General features: G+C 53.5%; 10 protein-coding genes across 10 annotated transcripts; 4 read left to right on the top strand and 6 right to left on the bottom strand.

The window, feature by feature from the left end:
- Positions 1 to 648: 648 nt before the first annotated feature.
- On the bottom strand, positions 649 to 1746 carry JDV02_003017 (uncharacterized protein; the record flags this gene model as incomplete). Its single annotated transcript, XM_047984100.1, has 1 exon — positions 649 to 1746. The coding sequence occupies one exon, from the start codon at positions 1744 to 1746 to the stop codon at positions 649 to 651; it is 1098 nt and encodes a 365-aa protein (XP_047840072.1).
- Positions 1747 to 2361: 615 nt separating this feature from the next.
- JDV02_003016 (uncharacterized protein) lies at positions 2362 to 2730 on the bottom strand (the record flags this gene model as incomplete). The annotated part of the gene is made up of 1 exon (XM_047984099.1): positions 2362 to 2730. One exon carries the CDS (start codon positions 2728 to 2730, stop codon positions 2362 to 2364), a length of 369 nt encoding a protein of 122 aa, XP_047840071.1.
- A 2467-nt stretch (positions 2731 to 5197) lies between these two features.
- On the bottom strand, positions 5198 to 7206 carry JDV02_003015 (uncharacterized protein; the record flags this gene model as incomplete). Its single annotated transcript, XM_047984098.1, has 8 exons — positions 5198 to 5426; positions 5484 to 5730; positions 5784 to 5940; positions 5996 to 6245; positions 6305 to 6695; positions 6753 to 6880; positions 6939 to 6994; positions 7057 to 7206. The coding sequence occupies 8 exons, from the start codon at positions 7204 to 7206 to the stop codon at positions 5198 to 5200; spliced, it is 1608 nt and encodes a 535-aa protein (XP_047840070.1).
- Positions 7207 to 7758: 552 nt separating this feature from the next.
- On the top strand, positions 7759 to 9105 carry JDV02_003014 (uncharacterized protein; the record flags this gene model as incomplete). Its single annotated transcript, XM_047984097.1, has 5 exons — positions 7759 to 7993; positions 8048 to 8173; positions 8224 to 8369; positions 8443 to 8740; positions 8810 to 9105. The coding sequence occupies 5 exons, from the start codon at positions 7759 to 7761 to the stop codon at positions 9103 to 9105; spliced, it is 1101 nt and encodes a 366-aa protein (XP_047840069.1).
- Positions 9106 to 9775: 670 nt separating this feature from the next.
- On the top strand, positions 9776 to 11435 carry IFG3_1 (D-aspartate oxidase). Its single transcript, XM_047984096.1, has 5 exons — positions 9776 to 9987; positions 10044 to 10163; positions 10227 to 10425; positions 10489 to 10892; positions 10950 to 11435. The coding sequence occupies exons 1-5, from the start codon at positions 9956 to 9958 to the stop codon at positions 11257 to 11259; spliced, it is 1065 nt and encodes a 354-aa protein (XP_047840068.1). The 5' UTR covers positions 9776 to 9955; the 3' UTR covers positions 11260 to 11435.
- Positions 11245 to 13148, bottom strand: JDV02_003012 (uncharacterized protein; the record flags this gene model as incomplete). Its single annotated transcript, XM_047984095.1, has 2 exons — positions 11245 to 11954; positions 12013 to 13148. The coding sequence occupies 2 exons, from the start codon at positions 13146 to 13148 to the stop codon at positions 11333 to 11335; spliced, it is 1758 nt and encodes a 585-aa protein (XP_047840067.1). The 3' UTR covers positions 11245 to 11332.
- A 3465-nt stretch (positions 13149 to 16613) lies between these two features.
- JDV02_003011 (uncharacterized protein) lies at positions 16614 to 18011 on the top strand (the record flags this gene model as incomplete). The annotated part of the gene is made up of 3 exons (XM_047984094.1): positions 16614 to 16833; positions 16905 to 16977; positions 17045 to 18011. 3 exons carry the CDS (start codon positions 16614 to 16616, stop codon positions 18009 to 18011), a joined length of 1260 nt encoding a protein of 419 aa, XP_047840066.1.
- A 72-nt stretch (positions 18012 to 18083) lies between these two features.
- JDV02_003010 (uncharacterized protein) lies at positions 18084 to 19022 on the bottom strand (the record flags this gene model as incomplete). The annotated part of the gene is made up of 1 exon (XM_047984093.1): positions 18084 to 19022. One exon carries the CDS (start codon positions 19020 to 19022, stop codon positions 18129 to 18131), a length of 894 nt encoding a protein of 297 aa, XP_047840065.1. The 3' UTR covers positions 18084 to 18128.
- A 487-nt stretch (positions 19023 to 19509) lies between these two features.
- JDV02_003009 (uncharacterized protein) lies at positions 19510 to 21621 on the top strand (the record flags this gene model as incomplete). Its single annotated transcript, XM_047984092.1, has 4 exons — positions 19510 to 19630; positions 19711 to 19927; positions 19991 to 20053; positions 20106 to 21621. 4 exons carry the CDS (start codon positions 19510 to 19512, stop codon positions 21619 to 21621), a joined length of 1917 nt encoding a protein of 638 aa, XP_047840064.1.
- Positions 21622 to 21756: 135 nt separating this feature from the next.
- Positions 21757 to 22661, bottom strand: JDV02_003008 (uncharacterized protein; the record flags this gene model as incomplete). Its single annotated transcript, XM_047984091.1, has 1 exon — positions 21757 to 22661. A coding segment is annotated over one exon (819 nt), but the record flags the coding sequence as incomplete, so codon positions are not given.
- Positions 22662 to 26842: the final 4181 nt, after the last annotated feature.

Genomic DNA, 26842 nt, shown 5'->3' with positions numbered 1-26842 from the left:
AAAACAGTGAGTTGCTCGAGCTCAAACGCGATCGACAACGAAGATGACGCCAAGGGTGCGTATTAAGCATCTTCACTGGCGCTTTGAAGCATTATGGCATTAAATGCCGTGATCAGGAAAGCCAGGAGCGGAATCGCCAAATGTGATGTTAAAGAGCTTCGTGAGGTGCGCCAGGCTGCCTACATGTAGGTGCCTGCACTGCCTTCTCGAGCACGAGGCTCAGCGAGCCATATTGGTGCTAAGGAATTTGTTAAAAATTTGGCCAATCTGTCTTAAGAAGTTGAATCGCCGTTCATTAAAACCTAATGCACCGTCGCGGCTTACTTCATATGGGGGAGTGTATGGCGATACTTGTCTGCAAGGAGCGAAGGCTGTAGCGTATACCCGGGAGCGACGAGTTGAACCTGGAAACAACCTCCAGCCAGCGCCTATATTCGCGAGATTGAGCCCAAGAATAAATGGCACGCGCAAGCTGAAGGGGCGAGCAATTTTCATGTTCGTCGTGATGCCAGGCTTACATGTAGGTTTCACGGAAGCAGGACGAATGAAGCCAATACAATCTTGCTCAATGACACGCCTGTTTTCGTTGAACATTATCTCTCATTAAAACAACGCTTTTCTTCTCCCTCCAGCCAACGCTCCGACAGTCTACCATGGCAGGCTCTCCTCCACAAGTCGCACCACTTTGCCGTGCCGTGCCAGTGCTGCGACGGTGTACCGCACCTCGTCACACATGGCCAAAGGCCCACAGACGATAACCGTGGTGCCAGCAGACACCTGATCCAGCTCTTCCTCGAGGATTCGCCGCACATTGAGCCTGGAGCCGACCGAAATGTGTGTCTCAATCTCCCCCCAGTTGGCTGTCTCGCCGTCCGGACCGACGATGCTGCTCTCGACGGCATCCACGAGCTCCCTGCTACGGAGTCCCCAGTACAACTTGGTCGACCCCTTTCTGCCGTATATGCTCAGGCACTGACCCAGCGCCGGCATTACAGCAGAAATACCCGCGCCGCCAGCAATACACAGCGTGTTGGGGTACTTCAAGCTCGGCGCGAACTTGCTGTCGTGTCCCTGCAAGAACGTGTTGCCCTCGTGGCCGTAGCTTCCCTCGACAAGGACGGGTATGCCTGTTACCACGCCCGCCATTCGGGCGAGCTTCTTGGTCATGCCATTTTGCACACGCATGAACATCGAGATGCCACCATCCCGGCGATTGCGGGTGGCAATATGACCTGGGACTTTGGTCCGCACGGCCACGGACTTTTCAAACGAGGATTGAAGGGAGGCCGCACCCGGTGACGACGGGGACTCCGTGCCCGAACAAGATGCTGGAGTAGACGAGCCTTCTTCATCCGGTAGGTTCCGAGTATAGTTGATGATGGAGAAAGGATGGTTCTCCCACGGCCTCCAAGAAAGCGTCGGAAAGTACGCGAAGCAGTAACCATGGCCCTCAACACCCGGGATATCGACTCGGATATACTCGTCATCCACCTTGCTAACGTATGCCCTTTTGACCCCATTTTTCGTTGCTCTGGCCATGCGCATGAGTCTGTCGAAGCCCCATATTCCCATGGTGCTGTAGATGAAGAGATCGAATCCGCTCTGGTGTTTGTAGAGATGGACTATATGCCAGTAGGACCCGACGATGGCTAGGATAGCAAGAACAATGTGGCCGATGAGGAATATCTCATACCAACGCCTGCGGATGGGAAGAACTGAGAACGGAATGAAGAGACACATGGCCATCGTTCCCACAATCCCCCACCTCCAATACGGCTCTTTCAGTGCCTCCCCATAGGACTCTTGCTTCACCATGATATGTAGCCACATGGTTGAATGCAAAGCGACTTGCAGCGCAACAATGGTGGCAATCCAGCGATGTGCTAGCAGATAGGTTGCATATGACCAGTTCGTCAGCCAAAGGAGCGGATTGTTTCGCCCTCCATAGAGGAACACCAAGGGAAGGTTTGCAAAAGACAGAGCTCCAGCTCGGTTCGCAATATAACGTGTGATTTCGATTGACTGATCCGGAAACCAGGAATTTGGCGTTCGCAGGTGGAACCCAAGACAATTTGAAAGGATGTTGACGAAGATTATGTAAAGGATGAATATGGCCTGCCCGCGAGTCGGTATCATAGCCAGCTTGAGCACAGGCACACTATGGTATCGTCCAAAAACTGGTGGATCGACAAAATATGCGTTGAATGCGCTGGTCCATCGGACTGGCCAAGGAAGAATGCTGATGGCTGTCAAGCCAATAGGTACAACGATACCCGAGAACAGAACCAGAAACCTTGGTATGTCTGTCAGCACGGTGGACTACATATTGTGGAAGCACGCGACATAAGCACGGAGGAGGACTCACATTCCATGAGATCCGGCTAGGGCAGTGTCATGATAGGAGAGAGCTGCATTCAGATACCCAATATACTCGTCATCTGTCAGAGATATGGTACGGTTGAGTATTGTCTCGTCAGGCGACCTCGGCAAAGGCGGAACTGTCGTGTTGACATGACTGAGGGCTTCGAAGTATGTCGCGTATTTGAGTACGACACCAGGCTCATCTTGCCCATAGATGAGCTTTGTTTCCCAGAATTCTTGGATTGCTGACGGTAGAGTTCCGTCTTGGCAACGATTCTTGATGCACCAAGCGACGGATGTGAGGTACGAGGGGTCAGCGGCGATGCATGCTGGTCCTGGGGATGCCTCGGCGCGCTCCTCGGCGGTCATGTTGGCGAACTCAGGGCATTCGACTTGAGATGGCACTGCCGTATGACAGACGTAAGCACAGAGGGGCTCATAGCTGTTCACACCGTAGCCTTCTAGTCGATCTGCGTCTGCCAGAGTCAGTGAGCAAGCCGCGAAGCATGTGATGGCTGCTGCCAGCCCAAGGCGCGTGTGTAGCCCCATGGCACCTGGACCCTCGGATATTGAGACGTATCGTCCTTGTAAGATCAATACCGAAGATGAAGAAAATTCTGATGCTTGGCACTTGGGCTCTAGATTGAGGTCTATCGGTATGACTTTATAACTGTCATGAGTTGACACTTGACGCATACAGGGGCGCCCACCCCCACCCTTTCCTATTTCAACGTCTCCGATCCCAGCTCAGCGAGCTGCAGCCACATGAGCCGTTCAGCATGCTGGACAAGCCACATAAAGAAATCATGGTATTTGTCTGGACCGTTTGGCGAACCAGCCATGGTCTCAGTGCACCAGAATCCACCACGGGCGTTCAGCTGCCTGAACTTTACGATTGGAAAAAAGCCTTGAACGGAAAAATCGAACGATCTAACTCCGTATTGAGCATAGCAGTCCCTCCCCTTCCCCGCCTGCTGCTCGTTGTTGCACCCTGCATTGCGTCTAGCTGCGTGGCAACACACATGTGACGAGTGATTTAGAGGATGGGGGCACCCGGACGGGGAGAGTGGAGAGTTCGGACACGTTGCCCTAGACCGTGTTGGCAGATCGGGGTGCTGTGCGACGGTCTAGGTTGCTATTGTAGCAAGCATCTTGTGTGTGATCGTTTATTGCCGGTTTTATACAGCACGCTCTTCTAGACCACGTTGAGAAACTAATATTGATGCTACACTTCAAGGGCGGCTATGTAGGGACTGAAGACTCACGGGCAGATAAAAATGAGTCTGCTGGGCAGTGGTCCACCGTCGACGGCACGTATTTCTCGGAGTGATCCGTCTCGCCGGCGAAGATGATCGTTTGGCGGGACCACTTCTGTCCCCACCCTCCACAGGATGTGTTGACTCCCCACTCGTTTTTGGAAGGTCGTTGCCGGCGAGCCTGATGGACATTTTCTGAATTATAATTGGTGAGGCAAAAGAACGAGCAGGGTCTTTTGCTCCAACTTTGACTAGCATTTCCACGGTGCGCTCAGATGCCTGGTGTTAGAGGTCAACGGTCGGCACTCTCTATTCGGCGTCTGGTCTCATTGAACCAGCGATACAGAGCCTTCAGATTCACTTACACATAGCGAACGCCGCCCCCCGCAATTTGGGTACTGACAGACTTCATGAGAACCGTTTTCTTCAGAATGAATTTCGAATGTAACGTGAGACCTCAGCTCAGGCACAGTATTTTTTCCTGTCGGCTGTTCTCGGATGTGCGGTGGGCCCGTTGCCGACGGTACGACAGGGGTTTATCAATCTCCATCTTATCAATCAAGGGGCCCAGGGCAAGAGATTGATAAGATGGGATCGTCGGCATCTCTTCCCCTCACCAACGTAGTTGGTTCAAAAACTAGCGCCTCAGCCGCGCCGTAAAGTCCCGCATGGGGTGAAAATTATTTTGCTGTAGGGTTCATGGGGCTCACAAAGTGACCCATTACCGCTCCAGGGTCTCCCGACTGGATGGCGGCGGGCGTCAATCTGGTCTGGACTCAAGTGAGGCGAGCATTCATGTTGGCATGGTGGCTGGCAGACCATTGAATGCACGCACAGCGAAGCACTCGACGAAGATGCCGCTACGGTCGGTGGCGTGCGCCCGAGTGCCTCGGTTCTTTCGTCCAAGTACATCGGCTCGTTTCCGGCAGGCAGAGCCGACCGCTTGACTGGATCGTTCAAGCCCCCGCGCACGTATCGTCTGGTCCGATGAAGTCCACCCCTTGGTAAAGGCATGTAGATCCCTCGGCACAAAGCAAAGCCGGCTCACGTTTCGTTGGGCCGCGTGCAGGGAAAGTCGGGCTGCTGCTACGTGAAGCCCCTCTTTTTACCGAAACGTTGAGTCCGCTATCGGTCGATGTGGCCCTGACTCAGAATTTTCATGTTACATCCATTGTAGTTTGTCGATCTTATTGCGTCGAGCAGAGCCTCGTTCATCGATATGTATGTCTGACAGCAATCTGTCTCTGACGTATCTGATGTCACGTACAAACATGACATGCGTAGCGATCTGGCTTGGCAACGGCATTCCCGCGCCAATCGAAGCCAAAGCGCTTGGCGAACTGCCACATTCGGCGGTCCCCGGATCAGACCCCACATTGGGCAGTCCAATTGATGATTTGAAGCCAGCAGAGTTCCTGATGCACCTCGCTCACGGAGGGTGGTATGCAGCCGTTCCCTGCACGAGGCATGTGCAAGGACCTTGGGCAATTCCATCATATCGACTGGGCAGTTGAAGACATTACATAACGGCATTGAAAAGCTGAAAACACGGCAATGTACATTCGTTTCTTGCTAATGGGTTACTCACGTGCTGTTCCCTCAATCACCACTTCCTCGCGCGGAGACCACCTTCTCCTGCCGGGAAAGAAGCAGATATAGAACAGACATCCCGCCACAAACCCTACAATAGCTAATGATCCGTACATCCACACAAGGTAGGGGTCCTGCGAGACGGCTCCGAGCGCGATGCAAATGGCCGCCGCCACGGCAATAGTCAACCAGAACAACGCCGAAATGACGGACCGAAGGCTAGACGACCAGAGTTAGCACGGCTGCGATATTGGACAGAACGCTGGCTGTACATACTTCTTCGGCGCCTGAGTAAAGGCAAGCTCGAGGCCCGTAATGATGACGAACGCCTCAGAGAAGGCCACCAGGACATAGCTGGGCGCCTGGATCCAAACGTGTATGCTCTTTGGTGGCGAGTTGTAAATGTAGTGCTGCAAGACGCAGGCGTAAATCATGGCAAAGGACGCAAACATGAAACCCATGAAGATGCGGGTGACTGGGTCAAAGTCGATCTTGTACTTGCGCAGCAGGGGATAAACAACGACTAAAGAAATCAGTATCGCACTAAAAATGGGCTTTGTTTACAGGAAAACGAACCGTCTAGAAATGGTATGAAGATACAGAGCGCAATGGGATCGAGATTCTGTAGCAGGTCGTTTGGCGTTCCGTGCAGAGCCATTGTGCCGGCTTGAGATATGAGGTTGTTCCACATCTGGTTCCAGCAGATAAAATAGAATGGGAAAAACAAAAACATCTAAAGCTTGTTAGCATCAGTCGGGTGTATGAATGCTCGCTCTGCCAATGTGTACCTTGCAGCTCTTCAGACCACGCTGGACGTCACCGACGTATGAGTCCGTGTACCTCTCTTGCCTGGCGATGGGGTATCTGTCTGCATGCCCTCGCTCCAGCAGCACAGAGGGACGCGCATTATGGAACCCTTTCTCCTTGACTGCAATGCTCACTGTACGAAACGCATCGAGAATGGCAGAGCCCATCGGAGGTACCTTGACGTACTTCTTTCGCCCCCAAACGAAGACGCCGGCAGATAACAGGATAATGCTGCAGGCCATTAGCGCTGTACACGTACCTGAACGAGACATGTGAGCAAACGTTCTTACATCAGAGGTATTAAATATGCTAGCCAGAAAGAGTGATGCTTCTCGACGTTGACGGTGATGAGAGGTGACAGAGCTCCAATATTGACGACCCAGTAGAACCACATGAACAGCCTCTGCACCGTCAGGTCCGGGTCAACAATAACCTGTTCCCCTGACTTGAGGGTCTTCAGGACCGGGTGAGAGTTTTGGTATTGCTCGGCGCACATGGGCGTCACGTTGGCCTTGATGCCGCCCGTGCCTAGTCCAATCGTAACCATGGCGGCGACGAGTCCACCCAAACCCGCACCATTTGTGATGGCGGATGGAGAGGCAGTGGCGACGAGAATTACGAGTCCGACGATGTAAACGCCGCATGCACATAAAATGGCTTTGTACTTGCCGAGGTATTGATCTGTCTGCTGTCAGCTTGGGCCCATCGACATGAAGGACGGGACACATTGCTGCGCACCGGCGATGATGGCGCCAATCACGGTAGAAGCATAGGCCCAGAATTTGAAGAAGTTTCCCAGCGCGGTAGCCACGGCTTGACCCTTCCCCAAAGCTCCTGGGAGGTCAGACCCAGGTGCATACGGGTTGCTTGTGTCTTGTAAGTTGGTGACTCTGGCTGTGCGCGCATTGACGATGATGTGCCTACTTAATGTAGTTTTGGAATGGGCCTGATAGACCAAAATAGGTTGCTCTCTCGCCGAGCTGGTCGTTCTTAGCATAAACAGACTCCAGAATCGACTGCGTTCTCATGGATGGCGGCTCACCTCGACGACAAGAATAAGCAGCGCAACCGCTGGCAGTTTATCGGGGATACGTCTGAGGCCGCGAAACTGCTCCGTATCGTTCTTCGCATCGTCGTGCTCGGCCATGCTGGCCGTGTCGGCCGCAGGCACTGTCTTAGACTCAATCTCCATGCCGGTGGTTGATCGGTAACACGCGTGAACCCAAGCGAGTTCACCCCGTCAGCATAGGCCTCGATGCTCCGAGCAATTGACAAACGCGGATCTCTTCAAGGCTCAGCAGACTGCAGCCTTTCTTTCCGGCCTATGAGGACGCGTGTGGAGATGCATGACAGACAGGACTCGACGCTTCCTTTAAACAGAACCTGGGGAAGCGTGGATCCTGCATCTTCAACCCCGGCCCGGAGTCTGGGGAGAGCGGGCGAGAGATAACGCGGGGGTGAGAATTTGCGCTCTCATAGGCGGCGTCCGATGGCCGATCCGGCAAAACGGCGTCGGTGGAGTACTCGATCGGCCGCGAGAACGCCGCCAATGAGCGCCGTCGGCGTGATCAAGCCGGGGAATGCGTTCGGCGAGAACGGCGTTCGGAATCGGCAGCCAAGGGTGTTGAACTGCTTGGTGATAAAGATGCTTTATCTGACTCTTGCTGCGTAGTGTGGACTGCGGCGGTTGTTTATCGAACGCCACAGTCTTGTTCTGTAGCATTGAGGCCATCGATTTGCAGCCATGGCAACCACGACGACGACGGCTGCAGCCCCAGTAGTCGAACCCGCTGAGACACACATCTCGCACACGGCCGGACGGCTGGCAGTCACTGACAAGGAGTACGATGGCCTCGATCCTGAATGGAGGGCCCTCTGGAACGAACATGGGAGCTCAATGGTCAGGGCAGACGAGGTCTCGATTGAAGAATACCGGCTCGACCCGGCCAAGTACAGCTTTTCGTATCCGACTTACCCTGGTGCGAAAGCTTTACCGATGTCGCCTCTATTTACCACGCTGACTTTATGAATAGGCCCCGAGGTGTTTCACGTCGAAGACAGACGCATTCCCGTGACACGGCCATCGGGAGAGATCCCCATTCGAGTGTACTCTCCTGCCGGGCCAGGGCCATTTCCTGTGCATCTCAATTTCCATGGCGGTATGCTCCCCGTAGTCTTTCATGGTGTACAGTGTTAACCTTGTATGCAGGCGGTTGGGTCTTGGGCGGACTCGGTTCGGAGGCGGCATGGTGCAGACACATGTGCAACAAGTCCAACGTCAAGGTAATTGACGTAGATTATCGCATGGGTCCGGAGTTTCGCTTCCCAACAGCCATCTACGACTGCTGGGACGCGGTGAAGTGGGCAAGTCGATGTCCACACACCCTGGAAGGCGGGGTTTGGTTCGCTAACATCAGTGATGTCGCAGACAATTGAGAATGCCGAGGCGCTTAACGTTGACCCCAAGAGCGTCTCATTCGGAGGGCTCTCAGCGGGCGGCCACATGTCCGCTGTGCTCGCACACTTTGCGCGCGACGAAAACGTTGATATAAAGCTTCACCTGATGATTGTTCCCGCCACGGATATGAGATACTGCAGCACCAAGATCAAGGCGTTGACCCCAGATAATTGTCCGTATGAGAGCGCGCGGTCTTTTGCAGACCTCCCGTGGGGTCCGCTGGGGCGCGAGCAGTGGTTTCTCAAATACTGGCTCGGCGAAGACGCAGGTGAGTTCCATGAGAGTCTGAAGCGATGAACAATTCACCTCTGACGACCGCGTCACCTCTCCGCGACAGATGAGCAAGAGCGCATTCTGAATGAAGAGTGGATCATGACACCAGTGTTGGCTCCGCGCATGGGTGGTTTGTCGCCGGCGCATATCGTCACGGCCGAATTTGATCTCGAGCGGGACGAAGGAGAAGCATATGGCCGCATGCTACAGCAGGCGGGCAATCGGGTCACAATGAAGAGGTACGCGGGCAGCCCGCATGCCTTTGCCCATTACAACCATCCCCAGCGGGGATTGTCAAAGAGCTTTGAGTTTATAGAGGACACAGCGGCACTGTTGAAGGAAGTCCACTACGGGTATTAGAGGTCGAGGTAGACTTATAGATATGGATGATTCTCGAGTTACGTGACGAAAGAATACACGTGTAACACGTGACTGTAACCAAGTCATCCTCAGATTTCCAACGTACGAGCACATTGATCAATGCGCGCCTTCCTTCCATCATCACCAACATCGTGACGACCAATGAGGCACGACATGACCTCGTCCCCCTATTGGTCCATCCTGAATTTCAACGATTTCAATATTTCAATGATTTCCCTGGTCCAATCATTTAATGGATCAAATCATTGTCCTCAGAATTACCGTAACTTCCACATCAATGGTTTCACGGTACCTATCCAGTCGTTATATCCCGCCACTCAGCACCAATACTGCACCCGAGCACCCACCTGCTATCAACTAGTTGTAGAATGCGTGAAGGATGGCGTGGAAAGAGCCCGACCCAATTCCCTTACCGTATCGAGCAGTTACCCAGCATGGCTTATTGCAAGCCCACTGTCACGGTGGCCGACGCTTACCGATGGCACAATTCGGTTCCGGCGGAGCGCATGGGGCCGCGGAAAACCAACGCCGCCAATGGCAGCGGACGCCGACCGGCCGGCACCGGAGCGTCTTTCGGCTCGATAGCGGCGCGTTGGCGCGGATACTGGAGTGGAGTGGATGGCTTGCTGCCAGTCATCGTGCTGAGCGACTCCTTCGATGAGTGTCCAGTCATACGATGCAGCAACACGCCCGTTGACGTGCGGCGATTAAGGACGAGTGACAACGACATTATTTATTCATCGTGGCCCTTATCGCATCACTAAGCTAGTTGAACACTGAGCGCCAAGTAACGAAGTGAGAAGGTGGTCTTATTTCTTCGTGGTGCGAAATGGCCCCGAAAGAAAGCATCGTAGTTGTTGGGTATTGTTGCCTCCACACAACTCCCATGAATACGCAGCCATTGACTTTATCTATAGAGCCGGCATCATCGGCCTCGATGTCGCACTCGTCCTCGCCGAGAGGGGTTATGGGAAGAACCTAACAGTAGTGGCCGAGCACCTCCCTGGTGACACGGCAGTCGACTACACGTCGCCATGGTGAGTGCCATCCTATTCTCGAAACCCAACCACCGGTGAGAAACGGGGGCTAAATATGTTCAGGGCTGGATGTAATTTCTCCGCAATCTCTGGCAGCGATGCGAATGCCCTTCGATGGGACAAACTCGGCTACTCGCACCTCTCCAAGCTGGCGTCCGAAAGACCCGAGGAGACATTTGTTCGCCGTACCGAATCCATTGAGCTTTGGGACGAAGACGTTCCGCACCAGAAGATCAAGGAGATGTCAGAGTATCTTGAAGATGTACGATCCCCCTTACCGGACTTAGATGAGGTAGAATGGAAGCCATGTTCTAATTGATGCCAGTTCCGTGTCCTGCCGGCCGAGGAGCTTCCCGTCGGCGTTAAATTCGCCATTGGCTTCACCACGCTCACCATAAATGCCCCTCTCCACATGCGATTCCTCCAGAGACTGCTCACGGATCATTATGGTGTTCAATTCGTTCGTCAAAAGCTCCCCAGTATCCAGGCTGCGTTTTCCAATCCCGCCACCACGGTCGTGTTCAATTGCACGGGCAATGCGGCTCGGACATTAGCGGGCGTTGAGGATGCCAAGTGTTTCCCGACAAGGGGTCAAGTGCTCTTGACCCGCGCGCCCCATGTGCAGACAAACATCATGCGGCATGGCAAGGGTTACGAGACATACGTGATTCCGCGGCCGGAGTCCAATGGGAATGTCGTCTTGGGGGGCTTCATGCAAAAAGGCGTCAGGTGAGCAAGCGCACTTCCTACCCCCCCGGCATGTGTTGAGGCTTACAAGTCGCCCAGTGATGGATCCACGTACTCATATGAGACCGAATCCATCTTGGATAGGACGACGAAACTGAGCCCCGAGCTCGGACAGTCCGAATATGAGATTCTTGCCCCGTTTGCTGGCATGAGGCCATCGCGAGAGGGAGGAGCAAGGGTGGAACGCGATGGGATCGAAGTAGCTGGTGAGAAGCGCGTGCTTGTGCACAACTATGGCGCCGGTGGCACGGGGTTCCAAGCTGGATACGGGATGGCAGTCGATGCGGTCAAGACTGTCGAAGACGTCCTGAGACAGCTGCGAGGTGCATCGGCCCGCCCGAGGCTGTAAGTCGCAGAGGCCCTGAGCGGAATATTGTAAACGGAAAGATATCGGCTACAGCCGCTGCATCAGGCGTTCTTGATCATGTGATGGCTTCAAACGAAGTAAATGCTTGAGAAACATGTGGTTGCAGGTGAAGGACGTTGTCAACGCCGCGCCAAAAGATCGAGTCAATCCGAAGTAGGCCGAGACGGAGGATGGGAAATGACTTTGCTTTGAGTCGCAGCTCTGTCCGCGTCATCTGCAGTCGCTTGATCCAGTCGAGAGCCTCGTCATGCGTGGGTGCTGAAGCAACCATTGTTAGCTGCGTGAAGCATAGAGATGAGATCGCAGCCTGCGCCCACGGCGGCCAAACGCCGTTTACATCCTCTGCTTTCAGGTTCTTGATGAAGGCATGAAAGCCCTCGGTGCAGTCTCTCGTGCTTTGTCGCACGATCTGAGCTTGTGCAGCAAGATGGGGAGAGCCGTCCAGGTTCTCGAGATGGTGAAACGTCCGCATTGCCGCGCGATGCAGAAGGAGATATGTATAATGGTAGGCTAGATCGCAAATCGCCAGCGACAGGTGCATTGGTCGCTGGTGTGATTGATTAGTTGCATACGGATGGTCGTCGTGATGGACGGACTCATGCAGATTGCGTGCCAGTGACATGGCCATGTCGCTTAGCTCTGGTTTCTGGGACGCCGATTGCAATATTCGTAAGGAACTAGACGATAGTTTGGTCAACGGGAGCATCCAGTTTGTGCGAATTGGCGAGCACTCACTATAGCTTTGCCAAAGCCTCATCGACCAGCGCAGCTACCACAGCTAATTTGCACAGGCATTGCCAATCTGCATCAGGCACATTGCTGTCTAGTCGATCAGAATGCAATAATGAAGTAACAAGCCAGTTGTCCCTGTCAATTAGTGGAGGCTTGCCCAAGCTGGCAGCGAGCAGCCGGTCGGTCGAGTAGATGAGGAACGACAGCCGTCGTCTCAGGGCCACGTATGTTCCCGGCAGCGCCCAAGTTGCAGGATTCAAGTGCAGTCCGACATTGACAGCGGCAGAAACGAGACTTCCCATGAGGTTCCACCGATGCGACGCATCAGAGACTAGAGGGCTTGGTGATGGTCTCAGCACCAGCAGCAACAACGTCTGCACCGTTTCGAGGCTCGGCGAATGGAGGTCTGTTGCCAGCGACCTGTTCAGTACTTGCGCCAAAGTGGAGTAAGGGAAAGCTTCGTATGCGAGATCAATACAAAGCTTGTCGTCATGCATCGCGAAGGGGACGGCAATGCCGTACACAGCGGCGAGAAGGTGAGCTGAGCTTTTGTTGGGATTCGGTATAGCAGCGGATGAGAAGATAGGGTACTGAGCCGCGGCAAACTTGAACCATAGTGAGATAAGTCGGTTTCCCATCTCGGCTGGAACTAGTTGCTCCAATTGTGTCTTCAAATATGCTTCACCGGGGGTGGCGTGGCCAGCCTGCTCCTGAGACTTGCCAAAGAGTAACGGCTGTGAGAGGAGGAACTGCACAGGGAACGGCTCGTCCTGCGCCAAGCAAATGGCGAGTTGCTTGAACTTGAAAGTCCCGTGGTCATCAGTCCGATACTTTCGCAGAATATATGGATCCATATCTCCCGTTGATCCAAGAGCCTCCGGTCTCGTGTCCGTATGCCCATCCAAGAGGGGGTGGGAGACGGTCGTCGGCGCATGACCTTGTACCGACTCTGCGTTCGCGATCCGGGACGTGCCATCGCCCACGACAGAAACATTGGATGCCGGGCTGCGCGGCGTGCGAAACATGAAGTGGTAGTCGCTGGAGTCCATGCCCAAGTCTTGCAGGAACTGCAGGCTCATGCTGGGGAACGGCGAGTCGCTCTCGGCGGCCACCACGTCCAGCGGGACTGTCGGCATCATAAAAGCATCTCTCGGCGATGTGGGACGCAAAGACCCAACGTCGTCAGGCCGTGGGAGTAGTAGGACCGGTACTGTAGACGGTGCCGTTGTGGTTACCATCGCTGCCGTGGACGCTCCATCCACGCCGTCCGATGCCGGCTGTCCCTGTTCGAGCAAAGGCTTCTTGCGGGGACGCGTCAACTCGATAAAGGTGCACTCGTGGTTATGCAAGTGGCATGTGCGGCATGGCGGCGAGCCCTCGATACGACATGCAGTCTTACGGGCACGGCAAAAATCGCATGGGCGTTGTCGCTTGCTCATGTACTTGCGCATTGTATCATGGACGGGTTGACGTGAGTGATTGCAGTGACGCAGATGCGCTGTCCATCGCGTGGGAATGTGAACTAAGTTATGAAGTGGTCCCTGTTGGAGGAGCGCCTGGCGGCAATTGAACTAACTTGGAACCCACACACACTTGCGTGTAGACCTGTTGTGTGGATCGGAGTAAGCCTGAAGCGATACCACTTGGACAGCAGGGACTTGCACTAGCAATGAACTACGGAGGGATATCCTCGCTTGGAGTTATTGGTCATGATGCCCACATCCTTGACTATCGTGACGCTGTGTAGCAAAGTCGCAAGGGCTGGACCCTTGGGCAGAAATTATGCATCAGCATAGAGTGAAGCCGTGTTGATGCTTGTTTGTGGGCAGTCAGATGTTTGATCCTATGTAGATAGAGCATCGAGGTGCATCGCGGTCTGGTCAATGCAAGGCACCACTCGACCAGCCGCACTCTGGTGAATCAGATTGGCCTCTCAACACTGATCAGAACTTGAATGTCCGTCCATCATGGGGTATGACAAGCAACTGTTTCCTCAACACAGAGACATGAAAGCTTGAGTATAAATTGCCCTCTAGATTAAGGCCTTGCTCCAAATCTCTCCCCGTTGAAAACCAATCCAGTCCTCTCAAGCAGCTTTGAACGAACAACACCTTACCCGTAACCCAACGATCCACGATCGACAGCCCAGCTGAGCCAAGTTCAAAAAGCAATCGCAGTTATGTGCTACCAGTACGACCTGTACACAAAGTGTATTAGGTGCCAGGAAAAGAGGTACATCCGTACGGAGCCTCCTGTGGAGTGTAAGGAAGTGCGTGATCAAAGGAAGGTGCCGTCTCCCATCGGCGAGTGCAAGATGGGACTGCGAAGGAAAGAACAGCATGAGCTCATTCTCAACGATTGTAAGCCGTGCTCTCAAAGGAGGAAGGCGAAGGGCCTCCGATGATGCGGCGCGCTGGCTTTGTCCAATGATTGTCATGTTCGTCGCAAGTATGGCTGAACACTGGCTGGACCGTGCTTGACTCGTTTGAACAACATGGCGAACTGTTTTGGACAGATTTTAATTATATGAATCAAAGTACTCTTTTGTACGACAACGAAGTGATTTAGTGCCAAGTATTCGTGTGCTATAACAAACCATCGCTCGTTAAAGCAGGTCCGACCTTGCATCTCTTGGACTTGAAAACAGCATCAGCCATCTATATATCCCCACGCCAGGAATGTCCAAATACGCCACACTCATCGCTGAACTTGGAAAAACTTCGGAACTGCAACAAGAATCGCAACTACTTTCACCATGTGCTTGGTTACTCGACATTTCCAGAAGTGCAAAAAATGTTGCACAGTAAGGTTGATAATCACTTCTCAGCCTGATCGGTGCCGAATGTACGAAGATGCGCTAATTATGGCACCAGCCGGCACCAAGGAAGTTCGGTGCCCAAAGGGCACTAGACAGGAGGACAAGCCTCCGATCGAGGTACCGAAATGGAGGTGCCACGCCTGCTGTCCGGGCGAGGGAAACCGCCGTGGTAATCGAAAAACCGGGTAATGTGAAAAGTCAACACTTCAAGGGAGCCCTTTTCGCCTGTGCTTGACGTATATGCTCCCGCTGAGCGTCACTGTAGCGTGGCTGGTCAGGTGGAGGATCTTGGGGGTCAACTCAATCTAACGGGGGAGCGTCTCGCTCAATTAGCTGAATCACTGTCTACTTGGCTGCCGTTTAACTGCTTGTGCGATTGTGTGATCTAAATTAATCGCAAGACTACGTATAGGGCCAGAACCGTCATCAAATATCTTGTGGCGACAGGTTACGTTCATCCGACGAAGCGGTGGGGGGTGAAGATGTTGGGACATCTCGCTGCCACATTCGTTACATCACAAAGTCGGTGCCTTGGCCTGATCTTCGGCAAGATTAAGACCAGATGTCTGATTCTTTGTTGCTGTAAGCTGCTCCATCTGACGTTGGCGGGGTGTTTTACTCGTGCGAGCCGAATGAGACTTGAGGCTGAACACCGACGTTACGGGCGACTATTAGGACACATGTGTCAAAACCCCCAAATCCAGTTTTCAGACACTCAGCTTAAGTTCCTGGCGAGCGCGGACGGCAAGAATACTAGAGGGCATCCGCGAAGTTGTGCACGACAGAAAAATACACGGAAAGACTTGGTGGACGATTGCTTGGGTCACTCCGTCTGATGCCCTCCGTCGAATATGCATTACATGTAGGTTGTCGCATCTCTCAAGTTGGTATGTTCAGACGGATGTTTCATGAGTGCACATCTCAACCAAGTCAACACGAGTTCATTTCTCTCTGTCAATATGAGATAAAAAAAGTGAGATAATTGCATTGCCGGGCATTTTTCGGCGTTGGAGCTTGCTGACCCCAGGAAGGAATGAGAGTTTGAGTAGCACTGTGACTGGTGACGAACGCCACCAAGCTCGTCGGATCGAATGCGAGCACATTGCGAGTTCACGCGTCTGCCAAGGGTAAGCTTTCGTCAGCCCGCTCCAACCTGGCGCTGAAAAACGACCTGCGACCTCCAAAGAGACAGATTCATACACGTCAAGTCCGATGGACTGCCTTGTTTGGCAGTGTAATTTTGTGTTCAGATTGCGCAAGACTTGGAGGGCATCAATCCGACCGGACCTGGTTGAGCGTCACCTGCGCCAGACCCGAAAATGATTATGGGCATAAGAACAAACATAAAATCATGTACTTTGGCGCATGGTTGTCGCCCCATGGCATCATGGCTGCTGTGCCCGTTGGAAGCGACAAATACACTCGACTAAGGTCCATTCATCCGCAGCTTGCAGGTACCTCCTGAAGATGAGACCGCTCAACATTATTAACTTGTTGCTGGCAGCAGCATCTGCCACTACTACACCCGGACTTCATGGGCGATGGAAAGTTGGCCAAACAGTCCATACAACCAGCGGCCATGTATATGGGCATGCTGCTTCCAACGCGACAGGTGTGTCGGAGTATCTCGGCATCCCATATGCCGAGCCACCTGTTGGACCCCTTCGCTTCCAACCTCCTCAACGACTCCACAAAAAGCTCAGAGTCCGCGGCGACAAGTTTGCAAGTCAAAAATTGCCGTTGGCGATGGGAAAGAGGCTGACTCTGGTAGTAGGGCTTCTCGTGCATGACCTCAAACATCACCTCGAATGACGCAGTCGTGTCGGAGCGCTTGATTGCGAAATACAACATCACCGATGTCGGCATCGAGTTTCTCACGGAGATTACAAACCCTGGATTGCGCCGCAGCGAGGACTGCCTTACGCTCAACGTATGGACCAAGCCTCAGAGGGGAGAGAAGCGCAAGGCTGTACTCGTCTGGCTTCACGGTGGCAGCTTTGTCGTTGGTCAGTCACCAGCGATGTCTTGCACCTATAACCTCCACGTGCTTTTAAGTTGACTCGATGGACTTTTGTAGGATCATCGGCAATCCCTTCCTACAATGGTCAGTTCTTTGCAGACCAGGAAGACGTCGTCCTAGTGACCATCAAGTTAGTCCTTGTAAACTTCGCGCGGCCTTCTGCATCCGCGGCGGGGCGATTAATGACATGATCCCAGTTACCGATTGAGCATCTTCGGGTACCCTGGAAACCCGCTCGGGGATCAAAATCTGGGCCTCCTAGACCAGCGTCTTGCCGTAGAATGGGTTCGCGACAATATCGCAAGCTTTGGGGGTGATCCCACCCGCATCACGCTGTTTGGCCAGTCCGCCGGAGGCGTCTCAATCGACGATTACACGTACGCTTGGCCAGACGATCCCATCGTGCATGGCGTCATTGCACAATCCGGAACCAGTCAAGGTATTGGCACACGAACAACATCAGAGGCCGCTGAGCTCTGGTTCAATGCTTCCCGTGCCGTTGGCTGCGGGGATCAAAGCACGCCCGCTCGGCAGGTGCAGGAGTGCATGTTGCGCAAGCCTGCTGATGCCCTCGCCAAAGTACTCGTGGCCACCGTCAACAGTCCCGTCACGATGCCGTACTGCCCAACCATGGACAATAAGACTGTGTTTGAGGATTTGAGCAGGCGCATGCCAGCCCGTCTGCCCATGCTGATTGGAAACACCGACTTTGAGGGCGGGCTGTTTGAGCTCTTCACCGATGCACCAGTGCCGCCAGGCTATTGGAAGCAGGATAGCCGGCGGATGTTTGAGTGCCCAGCAGCCAGGCGTGCTGACCGGTCGCTAAAGCACGGAAATCCTACCTGGAGATACCGGTATCACGGCGTCTTCCCAAACATGGAGCTGTCAAAGAACCCACCGAGCGGCGCGTACCACGAAGCTGAGGTGCGACCAATGTTCAATACCGCACTCCAAGACAGGGTACAAAGCACAGATGAGGAGATCGCCCTCGGCAAATACCTGCGAGAGACATGGGCGGCGTTTGCAAAAGATCCCGTCCATGGCCTTGAACGCTATCAATGGCCACGGTACAATCCCAATGAGACGACACTCATCCGACTAGGCTACAACAATAAGATTGGGCCAAATCTCGCGATGGGCAACTTGTACGACTGGGACTGCTAGCGGCTGATGTGTCACTGTTGATTTGGTGGCAGAGAGACTGATGGTAGCTTGATTTATTAGCTTGATTTAAATGAACATTAAGAAGGGTTGATGAACTGGAGAACAAGTGACACCAGACTAGAGAACACTTTTCCAGAGCTTCCTGTACCGTTCCGTTCTGCCAGGGTCATCCCTTGATGACACTGCCGTCTTGAAGCCCTCTCGGCTTGCCAGCTGCTGAAACGCGACCCCTTCTGGCGAATTCCTCGTAATACCATCAAAGACCGTTGCCAGCCTTTGGCTAGACTCCATTGAGCCCTCCATGGTGTTGTTTATGACCTGCTTCTGCATCCAAAGCTGATTGATTGGGACGCTCTTTATCCTCTCGACAAGCAGGTTGACCGTGTCGTCCAGCTGTGACGCCGGCACCGCTTTGAGTACGAGGCCCATGGCTGCCGCCTCCTCGCCATTGATGAGATCACCCGTGAACAGCATTCTTTTCGCCTTTTCCGCTCCGACTCTGTATGCCCACATTGCAGTTGTCGGGCAGCCCCAGACTCGGCTCGGCGGGTATCCAATGCGCGCGTCCTCTGCCATGACGACGAGATCGCAACAGAGCGCAATGTCGCTTCCACCAGCGACGGCTGCTCCATGTACTTGCGCAATAGTCGGCTTGTGACTTCGAAAGAGTTCGGTGTAGCAGTTGGTGCACTCCTTCATCAGCAGGTAATCCTGGAAGGGCTCATAGCCTCGGGTAAGGTCTTGACTGCCTTCGGTCTCTCCGCGCTGAGCGCTTGCGGCGTAGATGTTGAGGTCATAACCACCACAGAAGCCACGCCCGCTGCCCTTGAGTACGATGCAGTGAATGCGTGGGTCTGCATTTGCTATCCGAACAGCAGCACGGATTTCGAGTGGCATGTGTTGATCGATGGCATTGTGGTGCCTCGGTCGGTTCAGGGTGATGTACGCGACCTTGCCATCGGTGGACGTCTGAAACTGCACCGCCTTGAACGTATTTGGGTCCATGTCCATGTTGAAAGTCATGCTGCTAAGAACTTTGTTGTTCGCGGCGGTCGCCTGGCGCTAAAGTGCGAAAAGACGCTTGTGCGAATGCAATACTAAACTCTGGTTGCTAGAGTAATCACCTTTTCACGTATTCTGCAGCCGAGTGCCGACAGATGCTTGGTGGCTTGACGGCAAGTTGCCTCGGTCTCAGTGCTGATCAGCGGGCCGTCGGCATGTCCTCCTTCCCCGGAGTCGCATCTTAACGGCTTCCCCGCATCAACAGGGGCGTTTTACCGACGGCACTGCCACCGGTGCCGTTACAGGGCCCTAGGACCCGCCCAAGCGTGGCCTGTGATGACGGTTCTCGTAGGCCCCATATGAAGCCGGCCGCCATCAACTGTTTGTTCTCTGGCTCTTAATGAAGCCCCCGTGATAAGTGAATGCCACACTGCACAGTTGACATACCAATCGAACACTTGGCATCATTAGTAGCCTTCTTTATTATACAGTCACAATGGCTGATGCAACCGCAGCAGTACCAACGCCGGCAACGGCAGACACAGGCTTTATCTTTTCCATGCCACATCGCGACCATCCACTCACGTCGGATGCTGCATTCTTACGATTGCTTTCCTGTATGATCAAGTCCCCCCCAAAAATCCTCCCCTCTCTGGCAAGAGATACCATATTGACTGGAATAATTCTCGCCACGCAGGGTACTTGCCAGAGGACATTCTCTTGGCCGTAAGACCGGAGCTGGCCAAATTTGCAGAAGAGGCGACGTCAGACCCAGTGAAGAGTTGGACCTGCGACGCGGAAGCTCGCCAACCATACGTCAAGACACATAATGTATGGGGAGAAAAGTACGGCGTGGATAAATTGATTACGAGCGATGGCTGGAAGAACCTTCGCAGTTGGGGTGTACAGAATGGGTAAGTCAACCGTTCATTTACCATGGATCTCGCGGGAGCGTAACTGATAAATGGCGGGCTCAGCATCGTGGCAACAGCCTACGAGCCTCACTTCAGGGAGTACAAGAGAATCGTCCAACACGCAAAGTAAGCCCGCGTCTTGCTCTCTCTTCACACATTCTCTGACACGCCAGCCAAGGAACTACTTCTTCAGTCCCTCATCCGGGTTGACGGGCTGCCCACTTTCAATGACCGACGGCGCAGCGAAGCTGCTCGCCGAGTTCCTCCCGTCCGTTCCCTCGTCGCACCCTTTCCACGAGGTGTATGACCACCTCATCTCTCGCACCGACTACTGGACGTCGGGACAGTGGATGACAGAGCGGGCCGGCGGCAGCGATGTCCAGAACACGGAAACCTGGGCCGCGTACGCGCCACTGGCCCACCGGGAGGGCGCTCATGGACGCCTGGACGAAGGCGACTACCTCGTATCTGGGTTCAAGTTCTTCTCCTCAGCTACCGACGCCGACGTTGCTGTCTTGTTGGCTAAGACCAAGAGCGGGAAACTGAGTGCATTCCTTGCGCCATTGACGAAGAGAGTCGTCGACGCTGACGGCAACGAAAAGATTGTGACAAATGGGATCCGCATTCACCGACTCAAAAGTAAGCTTGGAACTAAACAGCTTCCAACGGCGGAACTCGAGCTCAAAGATGTGCGGGCACATCTGGTCGGACCACTGGATCGCGGTGTCAAGACCATTTCGCACATCCTCAACATCACCCGCGCACACTCCTTCATGGGAAGCGTCGCCGGGTGGAGGCGATGTCTATCCACAGCAAAGGCCTTTGCACGAGCCCGCACGACCTGGGGAACACCATTGTGGAAGCTGCCACTTCATCTCCGCACACTCGCCGATCTGGAGCTCAAGCACAGAGGCGCTTTGCATCTTGCCTTCTTTACCGTCTCTCTCATGAGCTTCACCGAGAATGGATTTCCACCTTCCGATACCATGGGGTCTTACGCGCCGATACCCCACGAGGGTGCCGAAGCTCGCGTTGTGCTCAGGGCATTGACGGCAACGTCGAAAGCAGTCATCGCAAAGAACACATCGAGCGGTATCCAGGAGTGTATGGAGGCCATGGGAGGTGTAGGGTACATTGACGAGCCCGACGAGCCGGAGAACCTTGCTCGCGCATTTCGCGACTCCAACGTCAACACCATCTGGGAGGGCACCACAAATGTTCTCAGCAGCGAGGTCGTACGTAACTTGGTCAAGGACGATAATCTTGAGGTTCTCAGTAGCTGGTTTGAACGCGTCATTGGCGGCATCGAGAACAAAGAGCACCGTCAGGCATTGAGCGGTTCGTGGGAGACCCTCCGTCGCCTTTTGGCGAGCGGCAAAGGGAACTTCCTCGACCTACTCGGCAACGGCAGGCGCATCATGTTCAGTCTCGCTTGGATCGTCATAGGCATGTTATTGGCAGCAGATGCGCAGCGAGATGGCGACGCTGTAGCGAACGAAGTCGCACGTCGATGGCTTCTAAACGGAGAGGGTGGTGTCGGGGAGTGGCTCCTCCCACATGTCGGTGGTATACGCACAGGAGCCCACTTCCAAGAGGGTGATGAGCGTCAGAGCTGGGACATGAGACTGGTTTGGGGGAATTCTGCTCTGGAACATCGCCAAAGCCCTGGTAACTCGGGGCAGGCCAAGATCTGATCGTGGTAAAGCAGGGAATTGGGCTGTCACTCAGTGCCTGAACGCACAATGTCATCGCAAAGCAGAACGGACAGTTGAGGTGCAGCCGGATTATGGAGGCGATACGTAGTCGCATAGCTTTTAGGTCGTGATATCGATTGACTTGTGTCTAAGCCAACATGAACTTTCGCCAGGAGTGATCAGATGTGTCCAATGCTTAACGTACAACACCTACCTCACCATCAAATATTGACTTCTTCAGGCTGGCCCCTCCCGGAACAAGCCCGCATATTTTCATAAGTTGGCAGTGCCCATTTCTTCATCCACTTGGACTCTAAAACCTTGTCTGCGGTAAGTCGGGTCTCAGGCCTGAACGACAGCATGGACCGAAGCATGACGAAGATGGCGTCGCTCTCCTCCGCCTCAAGGACTGGCATCCCCTCCCGTCGCCGAGACTCCTGAATGCTATCTTCAAAGCGGTCCTCCCAGGTTCTTTGCAATCGCTGTTTCAACGGGCTCCCGTCGTTGTTGAACCATTGGCGACGCGCTTCCCATTTGTTCCACCACTCAGGTGGTAGGTTGCCCAGGGCGTCCACTTGCTCACAAGTGGTGTTGTCTGGCGTTGCGAGGATGTCTTCGAACAGGGGCCTTTGGCCAAGGATTGCCCAAATGCTGCAAGCCATCGTCCAGATGTCTGCTGGAAAGGAGAGCGGCTTATCGGGTTCAAATCGTGCTTCCGGCGGTTGGATCGTGAATGGTGTGTGTGACTCGTGCCTCGACTCTTGCGATGGTAAAAAGGCTTCACCGAAATCTGCCAAAAATATTTCGGCTTCTGATATGCGAATTTCCTCGCTTGGTTTCCCAAACCAGGCCGACTTTACTCCGAAAGACGGGACACCGGGGGGCAGGGCGCCACCGTCAAGACGGCGGACAGGTTCTAGTTCCGGTGCGCCGTAACGACTGTTGAGTTGATCGTCAGTAAGCGAGTCAAACTCTCGAGGTAGGCGCAAAAGAATGTTGCCAAGGTGTAGATCTGCGTGGATAATGTTTAAAATGAGCCACTTCATGCGTATAGTGATATTGAGACGCACCTCCATGAACAAACCCATGGCCATGCGTGAATGCGATGGTGAGGGCAACTTGTGCGGCTAGAGCTCTCGCCACGTCCAGGGTAAAAAGCCTCTTATATGATCCGTCCTTGGCCCCGGAAAGACTGGTCCTTCCAGGAGCAGTGATTAAACACGGATGAATGCCATTGGGGCCGTCAACCTCGAAGCTGTCCAGAAGGCGGAGGATGAGCGATCCACCGTCAGCGCCAACTTCCGAGTGCCGGTAAGCCCCAGCGAGGGCGGACAGGGCCTCGATTTCTCTGTTATTTGATTGTGCTATGCCGACTTTCACCGCAACAAGTTTACTTAGCTCCGTATCACGAGCAAGCCACGTTGTCGAGTAGGTGCCGAAGCCGAGCTTGTGAATTATTCGATATCGATTTCGGAGTAGATCGCCAATCCCAACCGTGTGATATCCTCCGGGCCGATAGCGGTCAAGGCGCTCCACATCCTCGATGGGTTCATACTCCACATTGAACGAAGGATTGCAGCTGTAAGGCAGAGCGCGAGGCGCGGCATTGAAGGGCCAAACCCGGTGGCGCGCCGGCCTTTGCACGCCAGCGTGGGGGAATGGGGATCGCCGCACCCGGCAAGAGATTTGGCCAGGTCGCAGCGCTGCAGCAGATAGTCGCCTCGACATCACCATCTATTGGAGCCCATCAAGGATAGCTGCATTGGCGGCGTGTCCGTGTGCCCGCACGATGCGCAGCGCGGTGCAGCGGGATGGTGACCCAAGGGAGAAAACAACCCACGGCATAACAGAGCGCTTTGTCAGAATGTGTGGGGCCACAGAACTACTCCTGCCGTTTCTTCGCAACATCGATATTGACCTTCCGCGATGGAGGGATGCCGGTCCATCGCCCATTCGTCATGTATGCCTTTTGCGAACTCGGCGCACCAGTGGAAAGTGCCGTCTTTGTTTCCGGATGGATATAAAAGCGTAAGACAATACTCATTGCGGACAAATGCCAAAAGACCCTATAGGCGCGCATGGGACCCCAGACTTCAGGCAATACGAACTTGACAGCTCGTCACAGAACGCGCGTGGCCAGCGATGTGACATTACAGCTTGGGCCTTGCCGGAGCAACACTTCCCGGGGCACCATTTTTGATCGAGAAACAAAGGTGATCAAACGTCTCTCCATCGAAGAGTAGGGTATTGTGTGACGACAAGACACGGCTAACCATGTGATCGTGTAATTTGGATCTTGGCCATGATGTCACATGAATCGCACAGACAACCTCGGAGTTTTAAGTATCAGCCCAGTATAGTTATCATTAGAGCAAATCCAGCGGAACAGCCACGAAATATCGCCATGATACGTGCATTGCCTTTGATGTTGCACGCCAAGGTCAAGGAAATATAACCTACAAGCACTAGGGTTGCTTCATGTTGCGCAGGGCTTGAGATTCAAAAGATCTTAGTCCGTCCTACTTATATTCGATGGATTTTGAACCCTGCTGTAACATCATTGCCAGTGACAACAACTGGAACCTTAAGTATTTGATTTCTGGAAACTCTGACGTTTCTTCAACAAGAACATCCGATCTGCCACAACGTGCATTACGTTTTATAGTACGTAAGCCTAGTAACTCAAACTTGTCCAAGGTTTCAAACCCTCGGCGCCAAGAAATGTGCTACGTGAGGCCCGGCGCACCTTTGCCTTGAGTTTCCTGCTATTTGTATCGCCGCATGAACACAGCCCGCATGCCTCCATGTAGCAACCCCGAGTATGCTATGTACTCATTTGCGCCTGTACTACGGCGATATTGGGCTCAACTGGGCTGATCACTCGAACTTGGAAGAGACAATGTGTCCACAACGTATTCCTCGAGACAGGGATTGACGGTGTACACTGTACACAGTCCAAGTTCGCAAAGTCAGCCGATTATCCATACTTGGCACATTTCAATTCATCGAAGATCAATGATAATAATCTCCCACCACTCAGGTCGCATGCAGTTGACTAAATTACCTAAGAGCAAACGTGGTCTATCGGTGGTCCCCTGAGCCTATTGTTCATGATGTCTCTTTCCTAATCCGACTCCGAAACGTATCCGAGAAGAATGAAGATAGAGCAGCTTGTCCATTATGAGTTGGGTATAAGTATGACACTATCGCCTGTGAAACTACCGCGCATCTGCAAATACTAGTGACGAGAAGCAATTTTGTCTTTCATCCCTGTGAGACCACAATCCCGACAACACCCGAGTTTCCTCCCTCATATGACCCCACGGGCACCCTGTATTTCAAGAAAATGCTCGGGTGTTGGGCCGTTGTTGCTCACCTTCTCGCAGTGTTGCTGCTATGTTTCGAAACGGTAGACGCAACACCACCGCTGGAACGCCGAACGCCACCCGTTTTCAATCTTGGCATGAGAAAGAACGTTACTTATGTTTACTATAACGACTACGCCGGCGGAATTCCCTACACGGAGTCCCCGCCTAGTCCCCGCCTAGTCACAGCACCATCCTGGCCCCAGTGGCAGTGAGACAGCTTGGGGGAATACAGTACTTTAACGATGCGACTGGTGAGCCTCACGTTCTTCTGGGTCACGAAATACTTGACGCTGCATGGTACATGTCCCGAATTTTCAATCGAAAGGGCTTTATATACGAGCTGTCTCCTGGTCCACACACCATAGCTACCGACTATGACGATTTGTACTTTACAGTTGGCGGGATTTTATGGTCGCAAGTCAGGCGATACGCCTTCACAACCGGGACGGAGACTAGTTGGCAAGACCTTTCGTGGTCGACAAATCCCGAGTACAACACGGCATGGGAGGCATTTGGTCCCCGCAATGCTCAACCTCTCCTGTCGGGCGACGAGGGATACGAAGATCAACGCCGTCGGCTGCGAAACGCGGGCTACGACTCGCGAGACATCTATCGGCTGTATATGAACGAACTTACTGGCTTACAAAACACCGATTTGAATGACCGCCAACGCAACATTCTCCGAGAACTCCTGGACTGGGACCCTCAGAGGGAACCGGACAGAGACTTTCCATTACTACGACAATTTAAAGGCGTGTTTTCACTGAAACACCACCTCAGGTGGTAAATATGCTAATTGAAGTAGTTCCCCACCTACAAACTCTAGCGCTGTCGTCCATCAACTGGGTTGCCGTCGACATACCACGAGACTTACAGAGGAGGCTAGCAGGAGGGCTTCCAACACCTTTAGAATGCGGAAAAGTCTACCAGTCGTTGTTCGTGGCGGCACAAGCTCCTTCAGACGCTTGCGAAGCACTGGCTAAGAATGCCCATAAATTGAAACCCGCAGGGCAAGCTGAGCTTGGTACGTCGAATCGTCATAAATGGCACATTTAGCGCATTATGTCTGAGCCAAATAGTCCGTGATCAAGGCATGTTCGCCGGCCCGAGCACCAGCAAAGCGCAGCCCTCGATGCTGAAAACAGGTAGAGCTGTCCTCCAGGAAATATTCGTCCACCCTATCTGACATCGGCCCAGCCAAAGCGAGGGTACACCAATGTGATTTAAAGAGAAAGAATGGCGAGAGAGATTTGAGAGAGAAAGTTCGGCGTCTCAAAGCCGAGCCAATTTCGGGAAGCGCTAAGTCGCGTACGATACGGGATCAGATAGAAAAACGTGTCTGCAAAGCGACAAGAGGTATGGGACATTCGTACACACGCCCTTTCCACTCCACAACAGGCTTACACCCATTTACAATAGAGCAATGCGAGGACTCCTTGATCTTGAAATTTAGCTTTGATACCAGGCGCTTGGTGAAGAACCTTGATGTATTAGAGGCAGAAACGCAAGGAACATGTGACGAAGCTACGAGTATAACCCGCTGCGCGTGCTCATATACTACAGGTGCTGACACAGCGATGACAGACTCTTGCAGAGCCGACGTTGAAGACGCGCTTGATCACGACCGCGAAAGCGTTCTCTCGCGCCTCCTTGACTTGGAGGAAGAACAACATCGTCACTGCACCGATGTGGCAGCGAGAGTAGCTCGCGTTGACAGCCACCAAGTATCCCACAGTCCGATGAATGTGCAACAAATCGAACAATTTCTTCTGCAAGCTGAGACTCCCTCAGTTCCAGCAGAGACGGTCATACAGACCATCGAATCCGGCCTCCAGGCGTTCAGGTCGGCGCTC

This window comes from Purpureocillium takamizusanense, chromosome 2 (genome assembly GCF_022605165.1).
Source record: "Purpureocillium takamizusanense chromosome 2, complete sequence".
In the NCBI taxonomy this organism is placed as follows: domain Eukaryota; kingdom Fungi; phylum Ascomycota; class Sordariomycetes; order Hypocreales; family Ophiocordycipitaceae; genus Purpureocillium; species Purpureocillium takamizusanense.
This window is presented reverse-complemented; position numbering and strand designations above follow the sequence as displayed.

Coding starts and splice junctions, on each gene's coding strand:
- IFG3_1 (XM_047984096.1), top strand. CDS start 9,956: ATGGCCCCGAAAGAAAGCATCGTAGTTGTTGG. Junction 9,988..10,043: donor GAAAGCATCGTAGTTGTTGG/GTATTGTTGCCT, acceptor CTTTATCTATAG/AGCCGGCATCATCGGCCTCG. Junction 10,426..10,488: donor TGTCAGAGTATCTTGAAGAT/GTACGATCCCCC, acceptor AATTGATGCCAG/TTCCGTGTCCTGCCGGCCGA.